The following is a 12322-nucleotide window of genomic DNA, read 5'->3' as shown; positions in this document are numbered from 1 at the left end:
AAACATGTGGACTAAAACATGTGGACTAAAACATGTGGACTAAAACATGTGGTCTAAAAGATGTGGTCTAAAACATGTGGACTAAAACATGTGGACTAAAACATGTGGTTTAAAACATGTGGTCTAAAACATGTGGACTAAAACATGTGGACTAAAACATGTGGACTAAAACATGTGGACTAAAACATGTGGTCTAAAACATGTGGACTAAAACATGTGGACTAAAACATGTGGACTAAAACATGTGGACTAAAACATGTGGTCTAAAACATGTGGACTAAAACATGTGGTCTAAAACATGTGGACTAAAAGATGTGGTCTAAAACATGTGGACTAAAAGATGTGGACTAAAAGATGTGGTCTAAAAGATGTGGACTAAAACATGTGGACTAAAACATGTGGACTAAAACATGTGGTCTAAAAGATGTGGACTAAAACATGTGGTCTAAAAGATGTGGACTAAAACATGTGGTCTAAAACATGTGGACTAAAACATGTGGTCTAAAACATGTGGTCTAAAAGATGTACAACAGCTGTTATGCCCTGAGGCAACAGGTCCAGGTGCTCCAAAGTGGACCAGCAGAGTCCTCCACATATAAGGGAGACAGAACCGATTTGTAACCGCCTGCTTAAGGCAGTGAGCGTCCAACCCATCCCGTTAGGATTTGAGGTAAGACTGCTGAAGGAGCAGGGTCCGTACTACTCATCTTTTTCTTTTTTTTCAAACTCACAGAACTACTTCCTTAACTCCTCCACAACTAGTCACATCGTTGCACCAATGCAGGATGGAAGATGGCCGCCTACGATCACTGGTTCACAGGGCTCAAGCTGTTTTTATCAAACATCCCTTTTTGGTGCTAGCAAACGAGCGCAGAGCTGCTGGAGAGTTTAAAGAGGGGAAGAAAAATCGACAACATATTTAAACAGATTGTGAAAACAATTCCATCTGTCGCCTTTGGCTCGCCACCGCTCCCCAGATGGAGCACTTATCAGAAAGAATGCTAACTGCAAGCGCGCTGCCAAGTGGCTCCTGCACACCTTAACTATTCCTCCACCCCTAAACAAAAAGGGGGGGCCTGGCGTTATTTAGTTATTTCTGCAATAAAGCGCCGTCCCTTGAAGTAATCTATAAGGCAGAGCAGCGCTGGGTGCAGATCAGTCGCTGGTTCAGCTGAAAACGCTCACACGCACAGCGCAGCTAATCTCAGGCTCTGCTCAGGTGAGGAAATTAAAACCGCAGGCAGTTTATAAGTCGCCGGCAAAAATCTATCTTTTAATTAAGTACATCAGTGCATCTTTAACAAGCATGAATCATTTCACACAGGATTAGAGGAATTAACAGAGCGTAGGAAGTCTTACTAACTACATATATTAACTTCATTCTCATAATTTCAAACTGATTAATGACATATGTTCGTATGGGAGTTTTAATGGCAGTGCTGTGGTCGCAGCAGGCAGCAGTAAATCATGACTCATTAGGAGGAGCATTTTACAGCCACCTTCAGCTGCTTCACCTCCCGAACCCTGAGCTCCTCCTCGACGCCTTCCTTTTTGATTTCAGGTTCAAAAATGGCATCACCATGTTCACAGATTGTTTGACATGAAGCTACTTATTAGAGTATTTATTAGTTATTGATTTCAATAATTACAACGACATTGTATACAATTTGCAAAATTAAGTTTGATTTAAAAAAAAAAAAATCTTCTTTTATTCCTTCTAGTTAGATATTTTATGAATCAGTTACACCGTTACACAACACCAAAGTATTTCTCCACCTTATGCCTCTGTTACTCAACTGATGGCTGATAAGGGAGGTACCAAATTTGCGCACTACGCCTGCCGCTTGCTGCCACTGTAGTCGATCATAGTGTGGTGGTTTCTGTATTTAAAAGGCAGTATGAGCCTAACTGTAATGTCTTCGCTCCGTGCTGCACATAGTAAAAAGGCTTTTGACTCATAACACCAAGTTAGACTTCTTCAGAGAAATAGCAATTCTCATATTTTTTAAATCAATTTCTCTCACACCTCCAAGCTAGCGGCCCGGGTTGGAATCAGACCTGTGGGTCGTCTCCTGCATGTGATTCCAGTCTCTCCCTCTCCCTGATTTCTGACTCTATCCACTGTCCTATCTCTGACATAAAAGGCATAAATCCTAAATATAAACTTTTAAATAAAAGTTTAAAAACAAGTTCCATAAAACAGTGGTTTGCTTCTTTTTCACACCACGTGTTGAAGAACAAACGTGTGTTAATGATTTGCTCCTCGCATGAAGTCTGGTTAGACGAGTGTTTGAGAAGTTCTCCACATTAAACTCGGCCGTGTAAAATCACGGAGCATTAATTTTTACAGCGGTGACGTTACATACATACTACATAAAATTCAGCTCACAGGTTGACTGGAAACGATTTTCTCCAGCGGGCACTACAGACCATGAATAACAGCCACGAGACTCTCAACTTCATCAAGGTGGCACCGGGCCATGACAGCCCTTTTGGCCAAATGTAAATGTGTGTATGTCGCGCACACACACGCTAACTCTCCAACACACACACACACACAGTGCAGCCTCAGAGGCCAGCAGGAGGTCGATTAGCCAGTTCTGATGAATTAAAACATGGCTTTAGAGAAATGCCAATGCCTGGGTGCCCTGGTAAAAGCATTAAAAATGCAAAGCAGGGCCCTTTTAGCGTCTGCCATTGCACGCCTTGCATTTGAAGATAAATGCTGCAGTGAAGTGCCTCGCCCGAGTGGCTGCGAGAAAAATCAGAAAGCTGCTTAATCCCCGAGAGCTCCAGCAGGGTCCTCGGCACATGTCTGGGCCCTAGGTTTCCAAACCTGAACAGAAAAACACATTAACCCAGACTGCCACTGTGCTCCAACACTCCACTATTTCCCCTCTAAGACAGATGGAGTGCAGAGAGTGAGAGAAGTGGCCCAGACGCCACTCCTCCTTTTCTTTGTTCATTCCTCTATTTGTAACACAGGCTGCAGTCAGAAGTGGATCCACTGGAATTGACTCTGCTGAGAGCATCCACAGCCAAGAGAGGAAAGTTCCCTCAAGTCCCAGGTGAGTGGCACTTGGTCACATATTGACAGTGGAAAAAAGAAAAATGGGAAGTAAAAGACAAGCCCAGCCCCCTCCTCCTCCTCCTCCCCCCAATCCTCAGCACAGAGCTGTCAGATATCAATCTGGAGTGTTTCTTGAGGGAGCGGGGAGGCGGCTCTGTATCTCAGGATCAGAGCATGGTCGGAGCAGATAAGTAGGATCCAGTGAGGGGTTGTGTTCCTCCTCACAGCTGACACCAAATGTTTCTCTACAGGCTGACACAGTCCACACACCGTCGCTCTGTTGTGCTCAGGAACAAAGTTCTGGGAATTTATGGCGATGATGATGAAAAATGGTCAGAATGGCTTTTGAAAAACACGAGTTCTTGGAAAAGGATACATACAGTATTCACATCTATAGCATATTGATTATCTTATATCTTAAATTGATTGTGTTATTATTACACCTGTTTTTTGTGTGTGAAATCCAAAAATAAATGATTCACACAATGTAAGGTTACATAAAGGATTTAGAAAATACTATTATTCTAAGACGTGTTAAATGGTGAAGCTTTCTGCTTTTAAAAATAAAAAACTAAGTGATTAAGAAAAATAGTTCTTAACTTGTCTCTCCTGCTTGGTCTACCGTTCAGGCAGTGAAGTGCTTTGAAGAAGATTTGAGGCTTCAAACTGACAATGAAACGCTGACTCATCTTTTGAGTGATGTTCTCATTTTACTTATAATTTGGTTTAAGACTGTAAATTGACGGGTGATGAAACTGCCAGAATTCTCCATCAAAAGGTGATTTGGTGGTTAGAAAAGGTGGGAAATAAAGCAGTGGTAACACTCGTCCAACATTCTCTTAATATCTGACCACCACCATTTTCACCCAACATCTGTTTCTGTTGTTATGTGTTCATACAAAAGCTTAGTTTTGAGACAGACATGGAAATCATGCTGTATTGAAGAAGAGTTGAAACTAGAGATTCAGTTCATAAACTCACGAGGAAAATGTTCACTGAGAGAATAAATGACTGAGAATGCAAACCAGTTTTAACAGAAGTATGTACAATCTGAATTATTTTTATAGGTCACATGTTCTCCTCTTCACCAGTTTAAAAAATCCTCAGAGCTCCACAAAACATGTGTGTGAAGTTTCCTATTCTAAATCCACTCTGATCCTGTATTTGATCATGTCTATAAACCCCTCTATTTCAGCCCTGCTCAGAACAGGCTGTTTCTGTGTCTGTACCTTTAAACGTAAATGAGCTGTGTCTGACCACGCCCCCTCTCTGGAAGGGGATGTGGCTCGGGCTTTTTCGCTCCATGTCCTATTGTTTACGGTGAGAAGGCAGACTCAGAGGGCAGAACAAACACCTAGCTGTGTGAGTGTCACCCACCTCGGGGAGGGGCTACTGCCCTTTGTGATGTCATGAAGGGGAAATCTCTAAACGGCCTATTTGAGCACACATTGTCTGAAAAGTGGAGCAGGCAGAAGATGGAGAGGATGGACTTCTCTCATCATTGCTCAGTTATGAGACAGACTAGAGACACATATTAGTGTTAGAGAAACATAGTGAAGAGGATTTTGCAGAACATGTGACCTTATAGGTCACAGAAATAGAAATAGTGCAAGACACTTCAGGATCAGAGTCCCTTTGGAGAGGATTTGTCCACTTCTTTTAGAAACACTTCTGTTCTTCCTCAGCCTTCTTCAACAAAACTCTTTTTCGGAGGAAACATTGAACTATTTGTGCTCGGGGGAACAAACCATCACCTTGTGTGACTTTCTGAGAGCTTAAAGAGAGCATCAGACTAATGAGAACTCAAGTTAATTATTTGTAATCAATACAGATCAATCAATTAGCTGACACTGACATCAATTACTCTCTAATGAGAGTGAAGGACGAGTAGAGCGTTCGCACTTTTCATTATTTTCAGCAGTAAAAAAAAAATATATTTCTGCTGGTTATAAAATGAGATTTTCAGTGTGTTGATACACACCGTGCCCCTCACTTGATGTTTCTTGGGCTCTGGCGACATCTCCTGTGGGATGAATTTGATTGGTCCCTTGATCTGCCTCCTGGACCTTTTGGTGCCGTCAGGTAGCGTCTCCATGGCGATATCGGCCTCATCGCTGCTGGCTTGGTCACACTCGGAGCATTGCCTGAAGAGAAGGGAAGAGAGCTCGTCTCAATGAATCTCTCGACATACAAGTTATTCTTGACCTCCCTGACAATGGATATCCCTCCTCATTTCAGCCCGGTTGCTATCGGGGCGTCACTTTTAATCAAGCGACAGCAACTGTATAAAACATGGATGTGGTCTCAGTGACGTCCATCACTTGTTACTAAAGGGTAATTTAGAAGCCTATCAACGGTGGTCGCCAGGAGGAGCTGAGGCAAGCCATAAGCCTCCTGACAAACAGCCAGAATGCGCCCGCCTTCTGGTCAGTCAGATCAGCCACGCCCCTAATTTTGATTAACACTTACTCTTCATAAAATCTGCGAAGTATGTGCAGATAAAGGAATGAGCCATACAGACTAAATTGTATATTTGAACTACGCTGTACAAATGTTTATTTCCACTGTAAAACTGGACATTTTCGACTTCTGGGGTTTTTGCGGTCAGCCTCAAGTGGACACTCAAGGAACTGCAGGTTGTTGCATTTCTGCATTGGGTTCATTTTTCCCAGTGGTTGCTACTTGGATTAAATGATGTAAATCCCTAGATCTTTGACCATTAAACTTCTTGAAACATTGTTGCTTGTGCAGTGGCCTAAAAATTCTTGACCCAAACCTTATGAGAGCATGTGGACAAACCAATAAGATAATAATGAAATGTACTATAAAAAGTGAAAGTCAGTCCATAAAACAAATTAAACATTTTTCTACCTCAGCCTAAGACATCTCTGTGTCTTTTTGTGTTTGCAGAGCTCTGATGTGAGTTATGACTTTGCAACAACACTCTTTATTTATACAGATAGTTTCTCATTTTGACTCGATCAGACAGAGCAGCTTTAAGCTAAAACAAACAAATGTTAAATGACTTCCATCATGAAACATAAACATGTCCGGCTTGGTAACAGCAGCCATGTTTCTTGAGTTCTTTCAAATAAAACAGAAAGACACACACAACAAAAAAAAAAAAAAACCTCCTCTGATGTTCCCATCATCAAACTGTGGAAGAAGTACGGTTCACCATGTGACAGGGTTTGTTAAGACTATCATATGTGATAAACAGAGGCACTGAATCTCCTCTCCAGATATATCCAAAGTGCCATAGTACAGAGAAGCAGCTATGACATTTCCCCCGTCCCTACATCCGTCATCTGATAATTCTGCTGCCACCGACCGGCCTCAAATGTCACGGCCGATATGAATAAACAAACTCTGAGCGAGGAAAGACTGAATATGAATCTCCATCAAACATAAAAGAGATCTTTTTACGAGTTCAGTATAAACTATGATCGTCAAAGTTCTTAAAGTCTCCAACTATTTGATCTTTTTTATGCGTGTTTTCATCCAATCACCTCGCTCTGACCTTAACCTCGGATTGTTTGGAGCTTGGTGTCTATTCTAGTTAAAAGTGACATATTTTTACTGCACCTACAAAGTCTTTGTTATTGATGTATCTGTAAGCATATTAAAGAATATGCCTGCATAAAGCGGCCCGGCCTTTATCAGCTGTATGTATTCCGCTCGTACTCTCTGTGCTGTCATGTTGAATCATGTTCGGCAGCATGAGGGCTTGTACAGCCGAGTATCTCACTGATATGCGTTTGTGCTTTCTGAGGAATCTTGAACTGTGTAACCTTCACTAATGGCTCTCCAGCAGTCTGGGTTTTTCAAGCTTACAGTGAATCTGTCGCCTGTGTGAGTCCTAACAACACACTTCTGTTCATGTAACTTGTCAGCCTCTGACGTTCATTTCCTCCACATGGTTTCTAAGGAGAACTTTGAAGGAGAACTTTGTTTTTTTCTAATACCTGAGCCCATTTTTTTTTGTATTATTGGATTGTTGGCAGCAGAAAAAAAACTTATATCTGATACATGATCTGTGTGGTAAAGAAGGAGTATCTAAAAAAAGTTCTTGTTTTTCTAAGGCCCCGTGTCCACCTGGCTTTGTTTCCGGGCAGAAAAGCGCTGGCTGTGCGCTCGGGAGTGTTTGCATGAAGCGTTTGTCCAATGAGAAGAAAAGCGCTGCACGTCCGTCCTGTCTCTATGACAACAGTATGACCACTGCCACTGTATGACCGACACTGCTCTTTTACTTATCTACTGTATGTTTTTTTTTAATATATTTTTGATCTTATCCGATCAGACACGGAGTGAGGGGGATGTGATTATAAGACACAATCCGTAGGAGGCAAAACTACATGGAATGTCATACATTTGGAGCGGCCGTGACTTCAACAGCGCCTTTCTGAAAAGTTAAGAGATTTTCAACCTGAACGCTCGGAGCGGCCGCACAAAAAAGGCGAAGAGCTCGGGGGAAAAAAAAAGACGCTGGGGGGGCACTGTGATCAAATTTATGTGACTCACCCTGCAACTAAATTAACCTACAGGTTTTAAAATGTAAGAACTGCCCTCTCATGTTCAAAACATTTCAAGTTTCAGAGCATTGTCTTTCCCACTTCCCCTCCTCCCCTCATGTCTCTGTGTCTCTCACCAGTAGCTGTTCTTGGTCTTCTTGGGCATGCGTGCCAGCGGAGGCTCCAGGCAGCCCAGGTGGTAGTAGAGCTTACAGGTGTCACACAGCACCAGAAGATGTTGGTCCTGGTTTTTCTTACAGATGCCACAGCTGCAAGAAAACATGGAATTATGGGCTTGTGTTGGGTGTTTTTTCAGTAAACATTTGAACTCAGTGGCCATACATCATTCATGGAACAAAAAGTGCAATGCCTCATAACCTTCCTGAAAGCAGAACTCTGTTTCTGTCTCCCCATAAGAACATGGCTGATGTAAACTCACACACTTAAACCCAATTTGTATTGACGAGGAAAATGGAGCTCTTCAGAAGGCCCTTCAACTCTTCCCCTGGCATGTGATGATATTGAAAATGACTGCACGTTCACGTCGTCATTTAACCTCCGTCTCTCAGGACCCTGCATGGTTTTTACCTGTAGAGGATTGCTGGCAGGCTGGAGGACTTCCCCGGGCTTCCTCCCTCCTTCTTGTTGGGCTTCCTCTCTTTGGGAGCTTTCAGAACAGCTGGAGTGTTCAGTTTCTGCCAAAGAAAGAGGGACACAAAGTTTTTTTTTATGTTTAAGCTTCGATTTGCAACATTACTCCCATGAAACAGCGACACACTGTGAAAGACTGTTCACACTGTTTCCTCTGCGGGAAGAAGTTCTTCTCATAAATATGAAGGAGGTCGATTTGAAAAGATGATCACAAGGTAGATAGATAGTCTTCATCTTTAGAAGTACTTAATTGTCGGGCCGATAATTACTCATCAAAAAGTATTGCTTTATCAGCGAGGTTTGGCGAGGGTCTATGTCGCTATCAAAGAGCAAAGTTAACTTTATACTTTATGTTCTGCAGCCGAGTTTCAGATTGTGTCCACACTCAGAACAGCTGAGAGAAAACCTAAGATGTAGGCCGGTATGGCTCCATTAGAGTTGATGTTACAGGTGATACTTTAGTGAACACCTGCGTATTGTTGGCTGTGAGTTTAGACAGCTAGCTTAATCAGAGCTGTAAAAGTTCACTCACAGCAGAGCTGCGAGGAGATGCGAGAGGGGACCTGTTGTGTGTGTCAGGTGAAAAGCAGCAGCAGCAGCAGAAGACAGCCGGTCTATTCTCGCCTCCATCTCAGGTGCAGCGTCTCTGCCACACGGGTTAATTAGAAAACTTATCTCGTAGGGACCGAGTCTGTCACTAAACAGACAAGGTTTTCCCGCAGGAAGTTCTAATCTGGGCGTGCTCGCGCTGCCTGCAGCGTGGCGAGGGAGCGTCCCCGCAGGGACGCCTGATAGATGGAGGGACGGGGTGACCAGAGCACAAAGGGGGCTGCAGGAGGCTATCTCCTCAACCTGGACCGCAGCCCACCTGCATCCCACCACCAGGAAGAGGCTCTACTGCTGATGTGGAGCAGTTTCAACATTGTTAACATGCTTTATCAGATAGATGAAGAAGTTTAGAGAGGGGAAACAGTTAGTAAACACACAGGCTGTCTGGCTCCCGTCCTCAGGGGAAACTCATCAAAACGCTACAGAGCAGGAGCACAAAATGCCAACTCCCTCTGCTGAGAGCATTTCCATCATGCTCAATACAGTAAAAACAACGAAGATGTGGCTTAAATTGTCATTTAAAAAGCGATCTGCAGAGGAAAGTGTGCTCCTGCATAACTATGACCAGCAAGTTCAAGCTGTGAGCTTCAGCTGTAAGACTAATCCACTCATGCTGGCATCTTTGGGCCCTAAAGCCGCCTCTATCTAAAGCTCTCTGATCTAATATCAGATTGTGGGATGCTAAAAATCTCTCCACTACCTCCTGAGGATACATGGAGCTGGCAGCCACTCTCAGCAAAGTCTGTGCACGACCAATCAGAGCTGTTGTGCTCCAGCTTGTTTTCCTTCGATGATTCTGTCACCGTCTCAGTACCAGTGGGTTTTCTGTTTTTAAATCCTTCTTCGTCTTGACCAATACTTTCAGATAACATGTGTGGATTATTGATTTTCTAGGTCACACTGTATGTTTGGGTTCTGAGAAATTTGGTTAAGCTTTTTTTTTCCCACTTTTTAAATATAATTGATATACCAAATGATCAAATCCTCATTAAGCCCGACCGATTAATCAGGATACCACTCGACGCCTCAGTTTAGCAAAGACATGTAGTTAGCTCAGTACTGACACTGTGCATAAGAGGATTTCTCAAAAAGTCTGCATGATAAGAAAGAAATATGCAATGTGCCATTATGTTGTTCATTACTGCAAAGATTATTTAAAGTATGAAAAATGAAAATGAAAAAATGCATGTTAGCGATAACTAGTCTCTATGGCTACATACTATTCTTCAAAAAGCCTCCTTTTTATTCAACATCAAATTGGCACCTATGAATCTGTAAGTGGCAGGAAGCTGGCTTGAGCTTCATCTGTCAGGTAGAAAGGACACATACTGAGTGAGAAAGCATTGCTTTTTACATTTAGTGAGAACTATTAAATCACATCTGGCACAGTATTTTCTTTTGTCATGTGTTTTACTGCAAATTGTGAAATAGCAACGACAATGAAATTGTGAATTATTCTGCAGCTCTAGTTCTCGATCTGTTCAGTATGTAAACAAATCCCCTGTAAGAGCTTCATTCAGAGCAACCTTCAAAGCTCCTTTAGTTCTACACTGCATCAGCTGTTTAGACCACCTTATATCTCCTCGCTGGTCTTTTTTTTCCCTCCCTGTAGCTCATCACTTAACTGGCCTGAGTAACATGAATCCCTCTTATTATATCGACCATCTCTTAGCTACCTGGGCATTATAGCGTTTCATAGAGGCTGCTGGAAAGTGTCTGGTGTGTTTTCTTGTCAAGTTGCCAGCCGAGCTAAACTTCCAGGACCATGAGGAACAAAAGCACAGACTGTGTACTGGAAGAGGGATGAGGGTCCCGGCTGGGGACATCAATAATTTCTGCAAATGCAGGCAGGCAGGATGACAAATAGGAGATGAAAACGTGGCAGATAGATGACACAAAAGCATGCGGTGCTGTGACTGATGTTGCTACTTAAAGCGTGCGTGTTCATAATTAGGTGATTTATGGCGGTCATTGCAGATTCACTGCCAGTTTTCCTTCTAGTCCCTGTCCATTCTGCCGCCTCGCCACCACATTAATATCGTTCGACCATTTGTCTACGAGGCTCGTGCTCTTCAACGAGCACACTTTTAAAAGACTTTTTATGGATTACGATGGTACTTTTATACATAAATCCTGAAAAGAAGTGACTGCATGGTCCAGGCAGCACAATGGATATCTTATCTGTTTGCCTGAAAAGTTAAAGTGAAGGGTCAGAGTTGGCTTCTTCCTCTTATCTTGGATGTCCATAAAGGAGGGACTTAAAAATACTGACTGAGAGGAAACGGACATCGGGTGTTTGGGTGCATTTTCATCAGACAAGTGTATGTCTGATGTTTGGTTTTCACTCCTTGAGTAAAAAAAAAAAAGGAAACTGTTGACCTTGGAAACAACAGCTTTATAAAGAAAAATAATACCTGACCCATGACCATCATCAATGGATCTGTTGATACCAAACATTAGAGGACTAACTTAACTGAAGTCTGACACCCCCTCACATCTAAAGACACTTTAATCAAGAACTACAAGGTTTTATAAGACTGTATTTTGCAGGGCCACTTTTAAAATATGAAAGCTGGATTCCTGTTGAGATTATTTGGTAAATGGACTTGAGCTTGTATAGAGCTTCTGACTACTCAAAGTGCCACCTACAGTACTTCCCATCATGCATACAGGTGGAAATATTAAGAAACAGGATAAAACAAAAGACAAAGAAGAGAAGGATATCAGATAAGATCACGTAATCTAATCTTGTTTTTTTGTTTAATAATGATGTTTTTTTGTATTTTTTGGGAACAAAACCCTTTTTATTTATTATTTATCCTGTCTATTTATCTGCTATGTCGCTGTAGCAATACAGCAAAATATTAAGATTACAAACATCATTTTGTTTCTGTAATCCGGTCTGAATCCAGCCCTCTGCTAGGATCAGGATCATTCTGACTCTTTTGGATCAAAACTATCTTAGAACAGTTGTGAGAAACGTTCAGTTTGTGTGAATGTTGGCGACCTCAGTGTACAAAGTAACAGTAAGTAGAATTAAGTACAATTCAGAGCACTAAGAATATGGATTTGGTAAATCTTTATCAATTTGGATCTGGATCTGGTTGATCCAATCCTGTTTTCTTAGAAAGACCAGGACTAAAGTGAGTTGGATCACTTGATTCTAGAGAGTAAAAAAAGTGCATCTCCACATCTGGATTATTGTGTTAAACAAACCAGGTCATTAACCTTTAAGAAATTATAATTAAAAAGCAGGTAAAGTGTCAAGAGAGACGAGTGGACGGATGCTGCCGCTCTATCGTGAGCACCTTTGAGGTTTTATTTTGTTCCAGCAAACAAACGGAAAGATTTCAGTCTATTTCTGTAGACTGCACTTCACATTCATTAAATAAACCATCAGCTGTAGAGAAAACCCTTTAGCAATTGGTTGCCATGGAAACGAGATGGGGATGCAGCTTTACTTCTCGGCTGTCAGGTCCGA

The 12322-nt window shown here is 42.1% G+C and overlaps 1 protein-coding gene across 7 annotated transcripts in view; it reads right to left on the bottom strand.

Moving 5' to 3' along the window:
- Window positions 1–12322, bottom strand: part of phf14 (PHD finger protein 14) — an 81980-nt gene that overhangs the window by 44645 nt on the left and 25013 nt on the right. For 6 of the 7 annotated variants that reach the window (XM_065947927.1, XM_065947924.1, XM_065947928.1 and 3 more), the window contains exons 12-14: window positions 8170–8276; window positions 7719–7850; window positions 5052–5214 (exon numbers count right to left, since the gene is read on the bottom strand). In XM_065947927.1, the coding sequence (XP_065803999.1) occupies window positions 5052–5214; window positions 7719–7850; window positions 8170–8276 (402 nt within the window). The remainder of the gene's footprint in view (window positions 1–5051; window positions 5215–7718; window positions 7851–8169; window positions 8277–12322) is intronic. The other variant, XM_065947925.1, reaches the window with a different exon arrangement.

Source organism: Labrus bergylta, chromosome 19 (assembly GCF_963930695.1).
Source record: "Labrus bergylta chromosome 19, fLabBer1.1, whole genome shotgun sequence".
NCBI lineage: Eukaryota > Metazoa > Chordata > Actinopteri > Labriformes > Labridae > Labrus > Labrus bergylta.
The sequence above is the reverse complement of the archived record's forward strand: the minus strand, read 5'-3'. Positions and strand labels throughout refer to the sequence as shown.